Genomic DNA, 22,602 nt, shown 5'->3' with positions numbered 1-22,602 from the left:
CTTATGTTTTTTTTTTTTTTTAGGTATCAGTGCTCAGTCTACATGTATGCCTATATATAGAGGGTATCAGATCCTATTATAGATGGTTGTGAGCCACCACGTGGTTTCTGAGAATTCAATTCAGGACCAATTGGAAGAGCAGCCAATTTTAACGCTAATATAATAAAACTATATTCAATAAGAACAATTACCAGGTAATTTTACATTCACAATATCCAGTCCATTTGCATTTGGCAAATTCAGAGAAAATACTCCATTATCTATCCTATCTTGGTGAGTTCAAAGTTGTTTTTTTTTTTTAACCTAATTTGCTTTCTATCCTAACATGTATTACCAACCAAAAACTATCTTTTTAGATTGCAAAACATTTTCTTAGATAAACAACTTAAGCTTTTATATCTCTTACCTTATGTACTTTACACCTATTTTGTGAGTTTCTTTTTCAGATTTGGTAACAAGTAAAACTGTAACTATAACTGTCTAGTCTGCAGCCCCATCAGAGACCTGAGAATATAATATTACTTGAATAAACAGGAAGTGCAGAACAGACGACTCCCAAAACTATAGAAATGACAGAGACATCTAGATACCTGGACAGTCAACCAGGGTTCCTCTGCAACATTGGGGCACCCATCTTCAGCCTATAGGTCTTTACTTTGTGACAGATTTTTCTGTGAAACGGGAAAATTTGAAGGACTTCTGCCTTGTCTTGGCAAAGTTCGGCAGTTGCCTTCTTTTGTGTCTCCTTATCCAGTATCACAGTGTGCTGTCAGCAGTCAGGGATAGGGCAGTTTCTTTGCCCAGTGGCTAACTTTTTTACAAAGAAAACAAACTCCATATGAAGGTTCTTCGATGCCCATCTTCCTTTTTTGAAGTAGATTGTTGTTGTCAGGAGCAAACTTGTCTCACAGTCATAAAAAGTCCTATGTTAATAAAGCATCTTAAGTGCCATAATTTGTAGGTCTCTGAAGTTTGAAGGCCATCTGTCTATCTAAAATATATCTCTGTCTGGCCTCGAAAACAAACTTGACATTGCCATAGATTTGGTTGTTAGTAGATGACTGGAACTTTACATCATCATCATCATCATCATCATCATCAACAACAACACCATCATCATCATCAGAGACTGGGTTTCTGTGTGTAGCCCTGGCTGTCCTGTAGAGCAGGCGGCCTCGGACTCACAGAGCTCCACCTGTCTGCCCCCTAAATACTTGGCCTAAAGGCTGCATCACCACTTTACTTGTAGTCAGGTCACATGCTTGACTGTGTCATATTTTTAAATGAGAAGCATAGGTACAATACTTTAAACAAGAGCAGAAACATATGCTATTCTAACAAAAATAACTGTAAATTTGTATCCATATGCTGTATCCTGTCCTCCCCTTTGGAACAAGATCCTTGAATCCAACTTCCCTTGCTCAGTTTCCTCCCTTAACATTACCAGTAACAATTTGCAACCAACTCCTCTAAGTGATGACAAACATCTGTAACACACTGAAAGACTGAAGAACACCCTCCCCACCTCTTGGGAATGGGGGCATTCTGTTCTCTAGATTGCTTCATGCTATTTGGGGGCAACACCATCTTTAGGGGACCCTAAGAAAATTGGGATAATGGTCAAGTTCTGAGAGAGCTAGCTGTGTCATTTTTTGGCCAGTCTCTGTGTGTTGGGGAATTGCAGAGCTTATCCTGGCTGGAGTAGTGTGTGAGGCTGGACCATCTCAGCTAGCAGCTTTGAAGTTGTTCTGGATGCAGAATTTTGAGGAAACTGTAACAGAGGCATATTTACAGGCTGGATCACCTGGTCTGCTTTTCTTCATTAGTGTCTGGTCCTTTTTTCTGAAAACATACAAACTTTTAAAGGTAACATATCCACATTAACACAAGTATGGAATGTGCAGTGTGCACAAGTCGGCTGAAGATGATTGTTTTGCTCTGTTTGATCAGGCAGAAGGCATCTGTTAACTTTATGAGACTATTGGACTGTACAGTCAAACTTCTATCCAGGCCATATGAAAGGATGACCTGTAATAATGTCAGGAGGACTCTGTGGCTAACAACATTTACCATGTCTCATCCATTCCCAGAGCTGTTCCCATGTAGCGGGATCAGTATGTACATCGCTTGTCTTGTATGTTCTTCTTGGTTTTTTTCTTCATGCCTGTAGCCAAGATTTTCAGGAGGTGTTCCCCAATCAAATTTTGAAGAAATCCATAGTTTTTTGTTTCTTGGGGAAACAAAAGCAAAACTTCTCCTCCAATGCAACATATTTTCTGCCTTCCATTTGAAGTTAAGACATTTTTAAAAATATACAGGTTGGTTTAATTTAGCAGTTTCCATAATCCAGTGTCTCTCAGCAGCCGTTGTTTCTTGTTCATTATCATTTAAACAATTCAGAGTCAGTAGAGCACCATCTAGGATTCGGACACCCTGTGCGTTTCCCATCCTCACATGGCTTTTACCTTTTTATGACTTTATTCTCTCTTTATTATTTTATTATTGATTGATTGATTGATTGTTTTTCGAGACAGGGTTTCTCTGTAGCTTTGGAGCCTGTCCTGGAACTAGCTCTTGTAGACCAGGGTGGTATCGAACTCACAAAGATCCACCTGCCTCTGCCTCCCAAGTGCTGGGATTAAAGGTGTGCGCCACCACCGCCCGGCTTCTCTTTATTATTTTTAAACTACTTATTTTTCTATGAATGTTCGTAAGCATTTTCTTTTCTTTCTTTAGCATCTAAACACGTTTACATTGTAACCTGTTCACAGGTTTTCTTGGCCTGGACCTGACTTTACTAAGTGCCTGCAGCTGCAGTCTTGGTAGCATTCTCTGACCTTAAATTGCTAAGCGGTGGCTAGGCCTTCTGCTGCATGTATCCGCCTAGCACATGGCCTGGCAGTTGGCTCTGCCCCCATTGGTTCTGTGAGTACAGAGCCTCATGCATGCAGCCTGGCCTGGAACTGGTCTATTTGCCCCTTCTCTGGGAAGTTTCTGGGTCCATGTTGTTGTTTGCATTTCTACCTAGTCTCCCTCCACCAAATAACGTGCCAGCTGCTGCTCATAAACCCCTTTCAAGAGCTCAGTAGCAGGGCCTCTTACAGAGCCATGCCTCTGTATGCTGTGAGCTCTGAGCCTACTTGGAGCTTTTCTTCAGTGTTCTCAGGCCCTATGTGGACTTACATGTTGAACGCTGGATGCCAAATGTAATGATTATTTAAATTATTCTATTATTAATAAAAATTCAGGAGTCAGATATGGGGTTAAAACCTGGTTGATCAAAGAAGTGTTGGAGAAGCAACCAGGGAGCTCCCCCCCTTCTCTCGCCCACTCCTCAATCCAAAGGCTGAGAATCTTTCTTACCCTTCTCAACTACTTCCTGTGTCTCTATATGTTCCGGGTCCTTCAAAACTGTTATAGCTGATTCTGGTCAGCTAGTAGCTAGCTCTGCCCTCTGATTCAAGGTCAGTTTTATTGGCAGTCTCAGGAGTGTCAAGAGTCTGATCAAAATATCCTACAACAAAGTTCAGAATTCAGAGTCTGTGTCTTAAGCAATATTACTCAGGGACACAAAGAAAATCAGTAATGAGCTAAGGGCAAGTCCACCATTTTTTAAATTGTTTTTAAGATTTTATTTATTTATATTTTGTATGTGAGTGCTCTACATGTATACCTGCATGGCAGAAGAGTGGACCAGGTCTCATTACAGATGGTTGGAGCCACCACGTGTTTGCTGGGAACTGAACTCATGGTCCCTGCTCGGAGTCCTCTCTCCAGCCCCTGATTAAACCATGCTTAACTCTTCTGAGAGTGGAGGTTGTGCATGGTAAACACTGGCTGTACCGCTGTGCTCTAGCCCCTTTCCAGTCTTCTACTGTGCAGGTTTGCAGCCAAGCATCGTAACAGCCCAGTACCCAAGTGCTGTTTCCCACAGCACTTTACAGAGTTGTGGTGACATTCACTTGGTGTCACTTTGATGTTCATCATTTTGATTTGTTCTTTCACTAATTGTAATAATTAATGTCACTAGCAATCTGGTGTCACTGAACAACCTTGCATTAGTAGTGTGTCGCCACGCCGTAGAGAGAACCAGACACACCCTGTGTTGAAGGGCACATCTGAATTGTAAGTAGTGCTAGCCCCACATTGTCTGTAGCTTGATTTAGTCATTTGTATACAGTTGGATAGTGAGCAATGTCAAGTTGCTCAGACATCACCCTCTTCAGAGAGGCTCCAGAGAGTCCAGGCCCCAGCAGGCTATTCCAAGTATGTGGAGGATGTGGCTGGAGGTCTCCCAGGCAGTGATGCCCACCTGCCTAGGCCTACATCAGCATCCCTGCCCTCCTCACTGTGCTTCTCTGAGTACCTCTTCCCATGTGGGCATTGAGCCTGTGCTTGGGACCTTTTGCTGTGGTTTTGCTTTTCTGCAGGCCCTGGTGATACCACTTGTTTTCTTTTATGAGCTACATTCTGGTCTTGAGTGAGGAAACCCTGAGAGGAGTTGCACTTTGCTGGACCCTGACCCTGCCATCTTGGGGCAGGCACCCCAGATTGCCCAGCCCTGCGAGTAGCCCTGTCAAGTGCTTTGTATACGACTCCAGTGTGCTTTGCTTAATGGAGCAGAGAACCCAATGGAGCAGGAGCCTGGAAGGACCCGTGGCACCTCAGCTTTCTCAAGCTCTTACATACTGGCATGGACGACCAGGGCTGGCACCCTCAGTGGTCAGCTTGTTTATTTCTTTTTAACAACTGATTAAGTCAATCTGTGAAAATAGTTGACTTAGTCATCTGCAGTAGTGACTTCAGCCTCCATCATGGCTCCATACCGGTGGAAGGTAGCACGAATTCTAGTTGGTTTTAATACTAAAAGCCCAGGGTCAGAGATAGGGGTTAATGCTTAAGATCAGAGAAGCAGACAGGCCAGACACTAGAGAGTTCTTTTACCTCTACCAATGCTCAGACCAAAGGGGCTATTCTGTCCTCAGACTACATCTCCAGACTCCATCTGTCTCCAAATGGAGACCAAAAGTCAGACTGCAATGAGCTCTTGTCTCCTCCCTCCTTATATTTCTCTCTCCACCCGGCCATAGCACTCCTGTCTCCACCTAGTGCTAGGATTAAAGGATTGTGTGAGTACTGTTTCTCTTTTAGACAGATTCGATCTTGTATAGCCCAGGGTGACCCTGAACCAGATCGCACTGCAGAGCCCTGGAATTAAAGGTGTGTGCCACCACTCCCTGGCCTCTAGTGGTTTAGTTCTGCACCCTTATCTTCAAGCAATCTTTGTTAACACATAAACAAAATATCACTACAGGAAGTAGCTTGCTAAGTGTTTTTGGAAGGACCGTGTAAGTCAGTGAGGTGCTGGCGGATTCTCATCTCAGAAACTCCAAGGGGCTTTCACTTTCTGGTGGTTTTGCTTGGTGCCTCTACGTCCACACACTCCTTCTCCAGAGAGTTCATCCTGGGGCTGGAGAGGGGCTTCGTATTTAGTGAATCACCTCTGGTTCCATGAACATATTTCTACTGTCTTTAAAGGCCATAGCTGTGAGTTGTCCTAGGGGGGAGCAGATGAGCGTGTTCTAGTGCCCAGAACCACAGACGAGGCCAAGCATGGTCATCAGTGGGGGGCTGGACTCCATTTCTGCTGTTCCTTTCCTGTGTAACCTTTTTTCGCTAAAGGCCCAGTGACCTTCAGAACTTTCACGGTGTTCCCCCTTCCTGTTCTAACCCTTAGCCTCTTTTCTGCTCTTCTCTCGGTGGGTGATGGCCGACCCCGGCTGTGTCGCGGTCACATCCTCACCCACAAAGGCCCTGGGTTTTTGTGGCTCCCTTGTCTGTTCATGCTCCATGCACGTGCTGTGTCTTTCTCAAGTAACGTCAAGTCACAGTCTTTGTTTTATTTGTATATTTACCTCCCTTCCTCCCTCCCTTTCTTATTTATTTATTTTGAGGCAGAGAGTCTTGTTGTGTAGCCCAGGCTGGCCTTGAACTTACCTAAGTCTCCTGAGTGGTGAGATCGAAGAGAACCAGAATGCACAACTCCTACCATTATATAAATTTATACATACATATAGTGTGTTTTGATCAAATCTGCCTCCCATCATTCCTTTTCCTCCAATTCCTTCCCTGCCCCCCCACCTTTCCCTTCCAACTTTTTATTCACTTTTTTTTTTTTTTACCTTCTTAAATACCTCCTGAATCCAGTTGGTGCTGCTTGAATGTGCTTGAGTTTGAGACCATCTGTTGGAGAATCGGTAGCCTCTTGGCCTACACCACTGAAGAAAATAGACTTTCTCTTCCCTGTCAGCCATCAGTTGCCCAGAGGTCCTCAGATAGGGGTGGGACTTACTGAGCTCCTTCCCACCCATGCTGGGACCTTGGCTGGCCTGATCCTGCAGGTCTTTCCTGCAGCCCTAGCCACTGTGAGCCAGCATGTGCACTGTCATGCCCAGCAAACGTAGTGTGCTTCAGATATCTACTTCTTTTGACTCTTAACACTTTTTTCCCGATGACCCTTGAGCCTCGGAGAGGAAGAATGTGGTGGATGTTCCACTTGGAGCCGAGCACTTCACTGTCCCTTATTCTCTGAACCCCGAGACTGGGTCTCTGTATTAACTGCTATCTATTGCAAAAAGAAACTTCTCTGACGACAGCTGAAAAATGCTCCGCCCACACCCGTGGCCTCTCAGGCTATTAGAGGCAGAGCTTCTTGTTGAGCAGTTGTGCTCGTCTGTGGTGGGCTGAGGCTGGACCCCCAGGCAGTTGTGCTCGTCTGTGGTGGGCTGAGGCTGGACCCCCGGGCAGAATGGAGGATAAGAAAGTAGAGAGCGGTTTGTTAGACATCTTTTAGCAGATAACAGTATTAGACTTTTCATAGCGCCTGTGACCTAGCCAGCCATGGGATTTGGACCCAGTTAATCTAAATAAACATGGGTTTTATCTTGTAGAGTGGATTTTAAATCCAATCAAAAGCATACGATTCATAAATATAACATCCATGACACTATTGTATCCCTGCATATCTTGCTTGGCGAGGTGCTGTTGTAGCTTGCAGGTTGCCCAGCTGCGTCAGACTGCTGGTGACTGCCCTTGCTTTTCAGAATGCACAGCACCTTCCTTTCCACTATGAGTGCTAGACAGCAGGGTGACGCAGCCACCTTGATCTCTCCATGCTCGGTGAGTAAATGTTGCACCTTCAGCTGTAGGTAACCCAGAGTGACAGTCAATTGCCTTCAGCAAAGTAGCAGGATACAGAATTAGCACACAAACCTCAGTAGCCTTCCTGTGTACAGAGAATAAACATAGTGGAAATGAAATCAAGGAAACAATCTCCTTTACCATAGATTAAAAAACAAAACCCAAACCGTGTACTCCATCTAACCAAGGAAATGAAATCTAACTCGGTACAATGAAAGCTGTGAGAACTAAAGAAAGAAACTGAAGAATTTACCAGAAGATGGAAGGACCTCCCATGCTGATGGATTGGTAGGATTAATATCATGAAAATTACCATCCTGCCTAAAAGCAATCTACAGATTCAGTGCAACCCCCATCAAAATTCCAATACAATTCTTCACAGAAATTAAAAAGGCAATTTCAAAACGCGTATGGAAACACCAGGCAGGACCCAGCATAACCAAAACTTATCCTAAACAATAAAAATAGATAAGGTTTTACCATTCATTGTGCTGTTTCTTCTTAGGAATCAACAATGCAAGTTTCCTGAACTACATTATATGGAAACATATACATTACTTTTTAAGATCAGATCTTAATGACTATCTACAGGCAAAACCTTTCACTGTTTTTCTAGTGGGTTCTACTGTAGTTTTAGAGAGAACATGGCCCCGGTACCTGGAATATTTTGTGTGCTTCAGTGCTATAATGATCCTTGACCACACCAGGCCCTGTTCTTTACTGGGAATTTACCATTAAAAGTTAAGTGTAAGGCACAGAATAAATGGAGGGAACCAGAGACCCTTGGCCCCACCATTGGCTTCAGCATCCTCGGTGCATTACCAGACTCATCTCTGCCCTGGTCCCCAGCTCGTTTCATCTGTGAGTTAGCCCAGGTTTTAACAAATCAGCTGTTGGAGGAAAAGTGTAACTCTCAGCTCTACTCCTGAGAAGCCCAGGTGTGTGGCTCAAACACTGGTGTCTCTGTGTTGAGGTTCCCTGATCTGGGGTCTTGAGCCCCAACCATATCATTATAATTAGGTGCCCTGCAGGATTTGGGATTGCTAGGAAGGCTGTCCCACACCAACTGTGGGGTTTCCCTTTTCTGTTTTCTTAGTTTTCCTTGTACGCCTTTTCTGTCCTCTGTGTGGGTTTGCATAACAGCTTGTTTAATTTCATAAATACTTTGCTGGATGTTTGCTGCAGTTGTATGGAATGTGGGACTGGCTCTGGTGAAAGCTGAGTGTCTGCTGAGGCAGGTTTAAGTCCTATGTCTCTGTTTCCTTGGTGTGCCGGCCAGTCCCCACAGTGAGGTTCCCACAGTTCCTCCTGAGCTATCTCCCAGCTGCTTAACTGTGGTTTTGTTATTGGGACTTTCTTAGTCATCTCTGTTGTTAGTTTGTAAAGACCCTGGTGTTCATTTCAGGACCTCATCCCTAGGTGTTCAGTGCCCACTAAGCAGTGGAAGAGGACTGTGTGGAGTCAGACACCACTTCCATCTCTATAACTTTGCCATTGCTGTTGTGTATGCCGCAGGCCCTTGCTTGAGTAAATTCTCTATGTTCCATGTTCCAAGAAGGTTTTCAGGGCAGTCCCTTCTTGTGTTTGACTTATATGACTTGTATTAGCATGTGACGACTGTCTTTAATTCATGTCCAGTGTTAATGTTGTTAGTGAAAACACTCTCTTCTAGCAGGTCCTCACTTTTTAATGCAAAAGCTTGAGGCCACCTGTGCCCTTAGCTGCTCCCTGTAGCTTAGCATCTAGGAGGAGGATCTCTCTGGCTCTTCCCAGTGCGTGACAAGTATCTTCTTTCTTTTTCTACCACAGGCTCGGTACAAGCAGAGCCTCGATCCCACTGTTGATGAAGTAAAGAAGCTTTGTACATCCCTGCGCCGGAACGCCAAGGAGGAGCGGGTCCTCTTCCACTATAATGGCCATGGGGTGCCCAGGCCCACGGTGAATGGAGAAGTCTGGGTCTTCAACAAGGTGGGCCTACCTCAGCCTCCACTCTCCTTCCCTAGAAGGCGTGTCAGTTTGGGTGTTCCCTGAGGTCTCCTGCTTATAGCTTTTGCTGGCTGAACCCTGGGTGTTTCATCCATTCAGCTTTTGGAGAACAGTGACGGGTGCCACGCCGCAGGCCAGCAGCCAGGGTGCCTGGTTGAGGATGATCAGGCAGAGGAGCCATTCCTTTTGGGGGATGTATTGACGAAAGAATCGTAAGACTGCATGTGTGGGTGTTTTGTCCTCAATAACAGGTGGGATGCTCATATGGATGGATCTCCCGTGTAGTCTTACCAGTGTAAACGCGGCAGTGTTTCTCTGCTTCCTAAGTGTCAGAGAGCCAGCATTTCCTTAGAAAATGGAAGTATTCTGAGTATTCCAAAGAGCTGATGCCTAGCTGCTGCTTGGGTATAACCTGAGCTTTTCTGAAGGTCAAAACTTCGGCGTCTAGGGGTGCCTTGAGTCAGAGATTAGATGGTGGAAGGGGATGACTGCCCCCTCTGAACTGGGGAATGCATTTCACACATTCTGCGGACAAGATGTTCATGCTGTCTGTGGTGAGCAGCCTGCTACACGGGCCTCACTTCTCTGCAGTACAGGACAGGTAGCTCTGGAGGTGTGGAGCTCCAGCAAAAGTGAGTGCAGATTTCAGTGGCACCCTCTGCAGGGTCAGGACTGGGCAGGCAGTGGACCTCCTCAGCCTGTGTCGTCATGGCAGGTGCTGCTTCATTGCCACCTCCTGCAGATGAAAACCACACACAAAATGTACCACTGGCCACTCACATGCTTTCAGCTGGAGAGCTTCCCGCTAACGTCCATCATCCTGTTGTCCCTGCACTGCTATCTGGTGAAACTGCACAGGGGCCCGTGAGTAGGCTTTAGACCCTTTCACCAAAGGGGTAGTGAACGGGGGCCTGAAGTGCAAGACCCAGTTTAGTTCCCTCTGCAGGGCAGTGCCACGCTCTCCTCATAGAGTGTGCGTACCACCTGTAGATCTTCTTTCCATTTCTAGTCACAGCTTCCATTTGTATTATATATTCTTAATACGTGTGTGGGGGCCACACAGGCCACAACTTACATTTGAGGTCAGAGGACCAACTTTCGGGAGTCAGTCTTTCCTTCTAGCATGTAGCTCCTGGGAACTGAACTCATGATGTCAGGCTTGACAGCAACCTACTAAACGATTTTGCTAGCAAAGTTAGGGGGGAAAGCAGATTTTAAAGGAATATGGTATCATGGACCACCAGGAACTCCGGAACTCAGGAAAGGAACCCTGGAAGCCCTGTGTGCTCTCCATAATCTCATGCCCTTCTCATCCTTCCTCTCTACATTCTGACTTCAGGGCACAGAGGAGTCTAAGCTTCCTGTTCTCTGGTTGTGTCATATCAGATCACATCTGCAGACAGAATCATTTCAGAGAGGAAGGGTTTATTTTAGCTTATGTTTATATACATAGCAGTGTGTGTGTGTGTGTGTGTGTGTGTGTGTGTGTGTGTGTGTGTATTTGTGTTTGGGGTATGTGTGTGCTTGAATGGTCTTATGTGAGTGTATGTGGAGGTCAGAGGTCAGTGTGGCGTGTCTTCAGTTTCTCTCCCTCTTATTTTTCTGAGACAGGGTCTTTTCTGAATCTAAGCTTGCTGTTTTGGCTTGGTTGCCTGACCAGGAAACCTCCAGAACCCTCCAGTTTCTGCCCCATAGGGGATGTAGACATGCACCACTGTGTCAGACTTTTACCTGGGTACCAGAGGTCTCTGTGCTTGTGCAGCAAGCACTTTATGCACCAAGCCATCTCCTTAGTTCCTATTTTGGTTCATGCCATTGTGGCAGAGACATGGTAACAGGTAACTTATGGTAGCTGAAGTGGCACCAAGCTATAACCCTCAAACCCTACCCAGCGACCACAAGTCACTCAACTGTTCCCCATGTCCACAGCGCCCTAAAACGTCACCACCAGCTGGACACCAATATAGTTGTTGATTTTTTTACTCTTTGCCTCTGTTCTTTGGGGGGCCTACCGCCAACTCCCAGATAAATCACACACGGAGTTTTATTCTTTCTTATGAATGCCCTCTGAGAGAAGTAAGCAGCGATGGGAGTATCTTGTCTCTTCTGTGAGGAATACTTTGTCCCTGTGGGGTCTACAGGAGGCTTTTTGTGGGATAAGGGGAGGATGGAAACATTTTGTTTGTTTTTTGAGACCGAGTTTTTCTGAGTAACAGCTCTGGCTGTCCTGGAACTCTCTTTGTAGACCAGGCTAATCTCAAGCTCAAAGAGATCCTCCTGCTTCTGCTTTCCAAGTGCTGGGATTAAAGACGTGCACCACTGCTTGGGGAATACAGTCATTTATCAGCTGAAGAACTTTGCTACTCAGGAATCAGGAGACGGTGTTGGTTGCTCTGAGGCCTCTGTTGTGCTGTGTGTCGGCTTAAAAAGGTGTAGCCCTGCTTGCTTCATTCTTAGTTATGAGGAGTTGCTGGCTTTGCTAGAGTCATTGTTTCTGTTGAGATTGGCAGAGTGCTTTTTCTCCTGAAGCCGATACAGTGCTGTGTGACAGCCGGGGTGTGGCCTAGGCGCTGCGCACCTGCTTGTCCCTGAGTCGTCTGCTCCACACAGCCGCTTTTTTCCCAGCGTGCTGGTATTTGTTTTTCATCTGTGCTTCCCGGTGAGATCTTTCTAGATTTATCTTACTCTTATCTTTGTCTGGCTTGAGTAATCAATATTCTGTGACCTGAGAAAACGAATAGAGGATTTTTCTTCTGCTTTTGTAAGATTTGATTCATTTGACTGACCAGGGCTGGATTGTTATGAAGTCTCTGGCTGCTGCTCTGGGTTTTCATAGTTAGAAGTGGGTGTTCATTTCTTCTAACATTTTCCACATTTCAACACAGCTTCTGAATTTGTTGGTACTTGATGCTCAGAATACCCCTTGCCACCGTCTTTGTCTAGGTAGTGGTGGTGGTGTGTGTCTCTTGTTCTTGGGGCCAAGCACACAGGCTTTCTTTCTGTTCTTAGTTGCTCTAATGAGAGGCACATGTGCCTTTATCCATCTTGTCAGGAGTCCAGCTTTGACCTGTGAGGTGCTCCAGAGGGGGGACAGAGCTGTGACACCTCACATATGCTGTGTGTGCTCTGTGGGGCATAGTGTCCCCTGCACACTCCATTTAGACCTCATGACACTGGCAGCTTGGGCGCTTCCTACCTAGGCACAATACTGTTAAATTGCCAGGCCTCACCACCAGTTCCACAGTCTGGTTTCATCAGCACCCACACTCACATCTCCCTCCAGCCACCCCACAGAATCTGCCAGGGCTCACGCCTGTGCCCACTCTCCAGGCTGACTGGCCTCTGTCACTGTGCTAGCCTTCTGGTCCCCAGTTTCTCCGACTTTGGCTGCATTTAAGTGAAGTTTTAACTTCATGGCTTTCTCCGGTAAGTTAGTATAGTCTGGACCAGTCTTCAGTGCCATTAGAAGGCCTTCACTTGTGGAATGCTTTATTGACTATACAGACAGTGACCTGTCTGGAGCCCCTCTTCGAGTCTGGCTTTGTTGTCTGCAGTTGCCTAGATTGTTGAGCCTCTGTGGTTCTCTCTTTTAGCTCAGTCCTGCTTTATGCTAAGGTTCACTGATGTTGGGCAGTCTGTGGTTCTCACAGATGTGTCTACCGTTCACTGTCCTAGGCCCTGTGCTCCACCTCTCCATTGCTCTCTTCTTCTTCCTCTCTCTTTCTCCCTGCCTTTCCTCTCTTTTATCTCTATCATCTTTTCTAGAAGACGCTGTAGTTGGTGTCATCAGTATGCACACGGCCTTTCAGAGCAGCCTCACTTGCCCGCTAGCCAGTTGGAGTCAAGGTTCTCCAAGTCCTATAGCTACAGTTGTCTCTCCCTTACCAATAGGTAATTTTGCATTTTGCATTCAGTTCTGACAATCATTCAGTTCCTCCTGACTCTTCCTGCACTAGTGTTTACGCTTCTGCTCAGGGATTACTTGAGACAGGTGTTCATGCAACCTAGGCTGGCCTCGAACCCATGGGTCTTTATACTCCTGCTTCATGAGTTGGGATTCTTAATGTTAGATATGGACTTAAGTTTTCGTTCATGATTGCTGGTGCACGTGGTCAGAGTATATTTGGCTTTGTACTACAAGGCTTGTTGCTAGGTCTCTGCGCCCTTTGCGTTTCCGCCAGTTCTGATGAAGACACCTTTTGGGTCACATTGCCTGCGCTGACACAGTCAACCCTGAAATTTAGTCATTCTGCAAAATGTGTGCTGGAGTCTTGTTGCTGTTAAGTTTATAATTTTTAGCAGTCCTGACATGTTCAGCATTTCTTCATATGCCTGATCATGGTCTGTTGTCTCCCATTGTTTTACCCTGCATTGTGGAAGCACAGCCTATGTGTGCTGAGCAGCTGCTCCACATCCTGGGCTTGCCCACTTTAAAAACAAGAAGCTACTTGGCTTGTTGAGCTTTAATAATTCCTTATACGTTTTAGACATTAGTCCTTTATCAAGAAAGCATTTTGTAGTATTTTCAGTTTGTGGCTTGTCTTTATTAATAGTGGATGTTGTTTTTATTCCTGAATTGTTCAGAGCAGCCGGAGTGTCCAGGTTCTGATTCAGGTTCTTTGCTTCCTTGCGAGTTTGTGTCAGAATCAGAAGAGCAGGTTGAAGTGTGCCATCCACACAGTGCAGCTGTAGCTGAGGGCTGGTCACTCATACAAGCATGTGGTCCTCTTAACAGTTGCCAAGTACACTTCACCATGAGAAGAACCACTAGGGGTGAAGTGAGGCATTCCTGATGACAAGCAGGCATCCTGTGTGTGTCCACACTTAGTATCAGCTTGAAAACACATCAAAATGGACAGAAGAGAAGAAGGAAATAAACCTGCTACCTACCCGGGTGTATGGATGCTGAAGATTGATAGTTAAAACTTTTTCAAAGGCCGGGCAGTGGTGGCACACACCTTTAATCCCAGCACTCAGGAGGCAGAGGCGGGTGGATCTCTGTGAGTTCAAGGCCAACCTGATCTACCAAGCGAATTCCAGGACAGCCAGAGCTGTTACACAGAGAGGCCCTGCCTAAAAAACAAACAAACAAATAAACAAACAAAAAACCAAAAAAACTTTTTAAGAAAGAAAATTCCAGGTGAAGCATAGTTTTTCCTGTTTAAAAGGTCTGAATGGAAAGACCTGAGCAGCGCCATTGGTCACCTGACTATTTAAGCAGTGTCGCAACACTCACCAACAAGTGTAAACACACTCAGTGTTGTGATGAATCCGCAGCACTCACCAACAAGTGTAAACACACTCAGTGTTGTGGTGAATCCGCAGCACTCACCAACAAGTGTAAACACACTCAGTGTTGTGGTGAATCCGCAGCACTCACCAACAAGTGTAAACACACTCAGTGTTGTGGTAAACTGTGCCTATAATTGTAGCACTCCAGAGTCTAGGACAAGAGGCTGATGAGTTTGAGACCAGCCTGGACTATATAGCAAGGCCGTGTTAGAAAACCTTAACCCTAACCCCCAATCATATGGACACTGTGGTGGGCTGTAAGAGGAAGTAGAGATGGAAGGTGTGGCAAACCGTAACTTAACCAGGTTTCATTTTGACGGCCATGTGCTTTCTGATCTTGAGTGTACTAAATGCCAGCTCAGTCTCCTTTCCGTCTTCTATGACTTCTCTATGGTCCTCTGTGTGTATCTGGTTCTCCATGGTGGCAAGGTCTTTGTGTTCTTAGACACCAGGTCCCTAGCATCTAAGCGGGCTCGTTTCCTGCCATCTAGGTGAACCAGCCAGTGTATAAATGGTCATAAAAGCGTATTTGTCTCTGGTGCAAATATCTTTTTTGTTTTTCCTACTGTGTTGTCCTGTTGATTGATCCTCTCATAGATTTTCTATTTTCACGTGATTGTCCACCAGAGACAGACTAGTATTTATCTAGGTCTAGATAACATGAAACCTCAGTCATACTATGCAGGCCTGTTGCCTTCAAATCTACTCCACGTACCCCAGTGAAGCTAGTGCTATTATAAATAATACACTGTAGGGAAAGGTAATATTTAAAACACTTGGATCAAATTTGCCATATCTACACCTTTCTCTGTAAGTCACTGTCATCTGCCCCTAGTTCTTCCCTTGACTTCTGCAGGAAACCAGGTTCAGCGCTTGATTGCCCTTGGCTTCCTGGTCTGTCAGGCAGTGGCACCTACAGCACAGCCACTAGCAGTTCATGAGGTGCAGCACCCATCAAGGAGAAGAGTCGTGCGCTCCTTGAATACCCGTCTTCTCTTCTCGACAGAGAAGGCCTTTTCCCACTCTGCACACCTACAGGGGCCAACATGACAGAAGTTGTTTCTGATCTTTGCTGTGCAGCTTAGAGCTGAGTGCCTTTCCTGCCTGCAAAGCTAGAGCCTCTTCACCTCGAAGGGCAGGCTGTCTCTGCTCAGCTCTTCTCTATGCACTGAACACTGGACTTTTCATGGCTTTATGTTTAGTTAAGGATACTTTTAAAGGTTTGTTTTGTTTATATCCAGATTGTGCGTCCTTCCAGAATTGCTGTCAGAGGCTCTCCACAGTGTCTCTCACAGTATCTGACTGCTCTGGACGTCATGGAGACCACCCTAAAACCAAAGACTATTTCCTGCTAGTTACTGGTCTTTAAGACAAGTTAAAGAAAACCTGCTGATTGTGTTGTGATAAATCAGGGTGACGCAGGAAAAGATAGATGGGCCCTCTAAGAGGAGCAGAGCCCAGTTCAGCAGCCTTTAGCAGTGAGCTCCCCCACTTCTTAGGGACTCCTGCAGGAGGTGAGTCAGCCACCAAGTTCTCAAAATGAGAGCCAAGTGGAGCCCTCTGCTGGGAAAGAAAGGTGCGCTTAGACGGTGAGGACAGTACAGCCTGCAGTGTTAGGAGGCAGAGGACTCTAAACTGTGAGAACCTGATCTATAGCAAGGATTAGAAAGAACAAAAATGAGACCTCACAGGTTGCTGGGGGAAGGGGCGTAGCCAGCTGGCTTCTGAGATCCCTCCCTCCTATGCTGCTTGATTAATGGATTTGGGAAGACAGGGAGAGGAAAGCCAGCAAAGGACAAAAGTGGTGATACACCAAAATCCAGGCACCAGGGAAACTTGAGTGTTGAGGACGTAGTGGTGGGCAGTGTGGTGAAGGGAGCAGCTAAGGCCTGGTTGTGACCAAGAAAAAGCAGGGACTGGTGGCCATCTCTGCCTGGGTATGATGTGGGCCTGGGCGTCGGACAGGTGGTGTTGGGTCCCCAGGAAGTGGCCTGAGGGAAGAGAGTGAGATCTAGGAATCGGAAAGATCCACAGAGAAATAATGGGGTCTGTGGAACAAAAGTCAGGGGGGCCTGTGTGAGCACATGTGATTTTATAAGCAGGAAGAAGCCTCGGCTGGTGCCAGCACACCAGCACCCTAGAGCTGTGAGAAGTCCATTTCTTCATCCATTGCCCAGTTGATCACATTTTGTCATGGTTGCAGAAAACACTAAGCAGAGAGGGAGGAGAAACAAGAGTTAAAAGTGGAGGAGGCTGGGGAGGGACTACCCAGTGATGCAGTGAGATGCAGTTCCCATCAGTCTGGAGTTTGGGACATTGACGGGGAAACCGATAAGCTTTCAGGGAAAACTCTCAGTAGCTGGGACTTTCTGACTGTTCTGGATGCTCAGGAGCCAGCCGCAGGTGAGGATGGCCCAGAAATGCTGGGTACTGTGAAGTGATACTTGTAAGGCACACATGGCTGTCAGTGACTTCCATACTGAGCGTCAGGGCCTTAGAGTCCTTAATGCTGAGGGCGGTTACATTTTTGTTGTTCTTATTGCCTTTGCCTTTCCTTTCTCATAGTTAAGGGACCGTACATTCCACGAGCAGCTACAGATACTGTTCTCAAGGTTGCACATACACACTTGCACACACAGACACAAGCACATATAGTTTATATGTTAGATTTTTACATGATATTGTCACTGTCGGGTAAACAGATGCTGCTCCTCCTCTGGGATTGAGCAGATAGGTAGCTACTGCCTCTGTTGTAAGACAGATCAGATCAGAGAGGTTTTTTGGTTTGTTTTGGTTTGGGGTTTTTTGTTGTTTGTTTTTTTGGTTTTGAGACAGGCTGTTTTTGTGTAGCCCTGGCTGAACCAGACTAGCCTTGAACTCAGAGATCCATGTTCTTGTACACTATAAAGATTTGTCACTCATATTAGTTTAATAAAACACTGCATGGCCTGGCTAGCTCAGTTGGTAGAGCATACCCCGCATTAGTAGGTCCATGCCCCACGTTGGGCACCAAATGAAGCACAATTAATAAAAACTCAGAGAGAGAAATTGGGGTTCAACTTGAAGGTTTGAAAAGCAAAACAGCTAGCCACTGGCTCTTACCTTTACCTCAGTCCAAATTAGCGACCCTGCCTCCAGGAGTCTTAGAATGAGACTGAGAGCTGTCTCCTCCCATTTTATAATCTTCTCGAGTTCTGAGATTAAGGGTGTGCACCTCTACTGCCTGGTTTCTATGGCAAACTAGTGTGGTTACTGGGATTAAAGGTGTGTGTTATTGCTGCCTGGTCTGTAAGGCTGGCCAGTGTGGCTGTTTTGCTTTTCTGATTCTCAGGCAGGTTTTATTTATTAAAATCCACGTGCCCCTGCCTCCTGAGTGCTGGGATTAAAAACGTGCACCACCACTGCCCCCGGCTGATCATATAGGTTTTAAAATATGCATTTGTTAGAAAAATTTTATTACTGACTTCTATAATTATGTCAACCACACCAGATCCTATTATCATTTGTTGAAATTGTTACTTTAAGGTAATACAGAAGAGTCAAGACAAAAGCCTGAATTTTATTGTGAGATTGACCACTGTCTTTTTAGAATCTCTTGCTTACAGTAGCAGAAAGCCTTCAGCAAAAATTCTGCTTCTTGCCTGAAGGTGGTGGACCTTTAATCCCAGCACCCAGGAGGCAGAGGCAGGAGAATCTCTGTGAGTTCAAGGCCAAGCCTGGCCTATAGAGGGAGTTCCAGGACAGCCAGGACTGTTACACAGAGAAACCCTGCCTCAAAAAGCAAGCAAGCAAGCAAACAAACAACCAAACAAACAAATAAACAAATAAATAAATCTGTTTCTTTAGAGAATGCCTGGGTTACCATCACCCACATTTTAGCAGCTTTTTAATAAAGCTGTTTCTAGAGCCACTAAAAACGACATTTGTGAGACCCTTGATGCAGTATCCCTCTACCGTCTGTGCAGGGGGTTGGAGGTTGGGTGGGGCCTGTGTGATGCCGCCTGCTTCGGCAGCCTCTCCTGTTTCCACCAGGTAGACCCTCACTCCCCACCTCTTCCCTCAGGCCTCCCTGCTGTGCATCACGGTCACGTGGGGCTGTGGGGCTGTACTTTCCCCTCCTGTTTTTTTTTTTTTGTTTGTTTTTAACAAATGATACCATCGCTCATGTCTTAGATAACTTGCCTTTTGCATTCTCCTTTATGCCTCTCTCTGCCTCCCGAGTGCTGGAACCAAAGGCACGCGCTACCATTGCCCAACTACTTTTATTTTCTTTATAAAGAATCCTTCTGTCAGTATATTTGTACTGAATGTTTAAAAAAAATGAAAAGGAGCAAGACAAACAGAAGTGGATATATTTTGTGTCGATCTATGGAGTCTTCACTGCACTGAGTAAGACTGTCAACTGACTAGACTCTGGACCAGCCTTCAGGCCATCTGCAGGCTGCCTAACACATGTTCTCATGCACATGCCAAAGCAAGCACCTGGGAATCCCACTTCAGCATGCTGCTTAGAGATCGGAGCTTTCTGGGGCTGGAGAGATGATGGCCCAATGGTTAAGAGTACTGACTGCTTTTCAGAAAACCCAGGTTTGATTCCCAGCAACAACATGATGGCTGACAATGGCTTTTAACTCCATTTTCAGGGGTTCTGACAACCTCTTCTGCCCTCTGTGAGTTCTTCACACACATAGACATGCAGACAGAACACCTCACACATTAAAAAAGAAAAGAAAAGAAATTGGACATTCTATAGCTTGGTATTTTCTCTAAGTAAATGTTGTGTGTTTAAGAAATGTCTGTTTGGGAACTTGAGAGATGGCTCAGAGGTTAAGAGCACTGACTGCTCTTCTAGAGGTCCTGAATTCAATTCCCAGCAACCACATGGTGGTTCACAGCCATCTATGGTAGGATCTGATGTCCTCTTCTGCACATGCAGATAGACCAGTCATAAATAATTTTTTTAAAAAAGAAAGAAATGTCTGCTTACTTGTGGATGGTAGCAGTCCAGTTTCTGCAGCGGATCAGTGTTTTCAGCCCTACAAAGGCTGTAGAAGGTGTAACAATCTCGAGTGAGACCAAGACTGGTGGTGAGCAAGGCTCAGCCAGAGTCCAGGGTGGTCTGAGCCTGTGTTGATGGAAAAGGGTCTGCCTTCAACTCCAGGCTTGGTCTGTGAGGTGACAACTGTGTGGTACTTGTTTGTCCCGTGTAGTGGAGACCCTCTGGTGATAGCTTGGGGGCAGGGAGCACATTCTGACTGCTGTAGAACCCAGTTCTGACAGCACAGTGCTTCTCATTCGAAAGTTGAAAAGGAGATATGGGTCTGTAACCCTGCTGTCCCTCTTAGGACCCACTGGGAATTAATCAGTAAGTAGGTTCTAGTCTGAGGTAGGAGGAGGTCATTTATGAGCAACACGAAATGAGTAACTGCCAGAGATTTCAGGGAAGGAGGGACTGCTCAGAGATAGGAGGCCTGTCGCTTCTCAGTAGATTTCAGGGAAGGAGGGACTGCTCAGAGATAGGAGGCCTGTCGCTTCTCAGTAGATTTCAGGGAAGGAGGGACTGCTCAGAGATAGGAGGCCTGTCGCTTCTCAGTAGCCGAGTGCAGCCTGACGTCCAGCGCAGAGAGGCTGGTGCCCTGCGTGCCCCCCTGCGTGCCCACAACAGAACTGTGGTCTAGAGCAGGGGTGGAGGGGAAGAGAAGGGACAGGGACCAGCGGGGAAGTGACTTCTGATATCTCTGAGCACAGCAGAGTCCCTGTGCTTGACGGCAGGGGGAGGTTCTAATGTTTCTTCACAAAGAGGACTGTGATGACAGATGAGTCAGTGTGGTGACTGATGGCCACATACTACTATATACAATGTTGAAACGCTGCTCTGTGTTCATCAGCACACACAGTGTTGGGAGAAGTTACATTTTAAAGGGTAAAATAAACAATATTCTGCCGGGGGTGGGTAAGAACAGTCAGTGGGTCGGTGTGCTTGCTGCCAGCCACGATGACCTAAGGACTGTCAGTAGGAGACTGCTGGGGAGGAGAGAAGCAGCCCGTAAAAGTTGTCTTTCTGGCTGGAAGTGCTCACTGTTACGGTGGTGCCACCGCATGACTTGGCTAGTTGCTGCTTTGGTTTCTCCTGGTCACTGCAGAGACGCTCTGAAACCGTCCCTGTATATACTGTCTGTCCTTAAACAGTGTCCTGCTCCTCTTCTGCACTCCAGCAGGGACACACAGCCTCTAACTGGCCTCATCTGCTTCTCATTTCCCTCACAGTTGGTTAGTAGTGGGCTGATGCATATTTTATTTTAATAATTTATTTAAGTTTATTTTATGTGCATTGGTGTGAAGGTGTGAGATCCCCTGAAACTGGAGTTACAGACAGCTTGAGCTGCCGTGTGGGTGCTGGGAATTGAACTCCGGGTCCTCTGGAAGAGTAGCCAGTGCTTTTAACAGCTGAGTAATCTCTCCAGCCCCCACATATTTTATTTATTTGTGTTATGATTTAATAATACGATTTTCTATTGCAAAAATTATTCCGTCTTTGGCCACCAGCATCAAGATGGCTCTGCTATCTGATAGGCTGTGCAGTGTTTTCCTTTCCATCCCTCCCTTTGTTTTGTTTTGGGGGGCAGTTGTTTTTTTTGGTTTTTTTGAGACAAGGTTTCTCTGTTGCTTTGGAACCTGTCCTGGAACTAGCTCTTGTAGACCAGGCTGGTCTCGAACTCACAGAGATTGGCCTGCCTCTGCTTCATGATTGCTGGGTTTAAAGGCGTGCGCCAAGGCTGCCCAGATACCTTCCTCTCCTCTAAATAGTTTAAGATACTTTGATTCTCATATTATACCACATGCAGTCTTTTTGATATGTTCCTCAAGATGCTGTAATCAAACCTGGTGTTAGACATTTCCACACAGGACCTAGGTCCACCCAAGAATTGTATTTAGAAGCCGAGATGTGTGCTCTTGGTGTATTTATCACGATTAGGTGTTTGTGGTGGCTGGAGTTGGGTAGAGTTTTGCAAGGGCTAACCTTTGCTAGGTGGGTCTGTATTTCTGCATTTGTGTGTTGCAGAGAATCCAAACTTTAGCAAGTAAATGGGGAGTGAGAGACTTGGGGCTGGAGCAGGCTGAGCTTGCAAGAATTCTGCTGATGTTCTTGAATGATCTATGGTCTTTATTGTATAGTGTGAATTTTGCAGCAATTGAAAAGAACATGGGATTGAAGGAGGCTGTTAGGTGATGCAGTGATGTTTGATGATACCAATGGCTAAGGAGTGGTTGCTGTTTCAGGAGGAGGCTACTCTGCTTGTAGATACATCACAGAGGCCAAGGAAGAGAACCTGTTCCCTGGCGTAGTGAAGCCTGAGGAAAGGGACTGTATGTATCCTGTCTGCCGAGGGCGAGAGCTGTTGACTGGCGGACTCAGGGAGCCCTGCTTTCTCTGAGACAGGGGAGCCAGGGAAGGAAGGAGGAAAGGAACAAAGGCTGGAAGAGAGCACATGGGAAAGAGATAAACTGAGGCTGCAGCTGGCCATGTGAGTCACCTGCTGCCTGGGCTGATTTCTGGGTCAGTCAGAAGTCAAGCCAAGTCCCTAGGGGCAGGGGAGGCAGAAGCTCACCACACACCCTGCCCCATGATAAGTGCTTCTGCCATTATGACACTGATGCCATTCAACAGTGTGAAAAGGTCGATGGTGGCAGTCGTGATGTTGTTTCTGAGGCTTAATGCCGTGACCAAGGCTGGGAGAGCTACTCAGATCCCCATTCCATCTTCTGTACACCGTTGTCCATAGCTACACCTGGTAGAAGTTTCGGGAAGTGTGACGTGGTGGGATGTCCCTATTCCAGCAGCCATATCTCAGAAGCTTGTGGGCCAGTGGCACCTGTCGGCCCAGCACTCCCTAGGGGTCTTGATGGCACTCCTTTCCTGCATGTCAAAGCCACCGTTCCCCGTGTGACCAGGTTTGCCTGTCCAGGGTACAGTGGTAGGGATGCGAGGCCACTGTGTTGTCCTACTTAGGACACGCAGTCCACACTGCTCCATCCCCTGCCTCCTCTGTCATCCCACTGCAGTCCTGCCTGACCCTCCTGGCATGGTGGCCTGTTGGTCACCTTTGCCTTCTGTGCTGATTG

General features: G+C 46.3%; 1 protein-coding gene across 2 annotated transcripts in view; it reads left to right on the top strand.

Annotated features, from left to right (window-relative positions):
- The window catches only part of Rptor (regulatory associated protein of MTOR complex 1), a 300,137-nt gene that overhangs the window by 116,634 nt on the left and 160,901 nt on the right, over positions 1 to 22,602 (top strand). For both annotated transcript variants that reach the window (XM_048429258.3, XM_048429259.3), the window contains exon 4: positions 9,010 to 9,168. In XM_048429258.3, the coding sequence (XP_048285215.1) occupies positions 9,010 to 9,168 (159 nt within the window). The remainder of the gene's footprint in view (positions 1 to 9,009; positions 9,169 to 22,602) is intronic.

The sequence above is a fragment of the Myodes glareolus genome, chromosome 9 (genome assembly GCF_982192425.1).
Source record: "Myodes glareolus chromosome 9, mMyoGla1.1, whole genome shotgun sequence".
In the NCBI taxonomy this organism is placed as follows: Eukaryota; Metazoa; Chordata; class Mammalia; order Rodentia; family Cricetidae; genus Myodes; species Myodes glareolus.
Note: the sequence above shows the minus strand (reverse complement) of the source record. Positions and strands in the feature narration are given on the sequence as shown.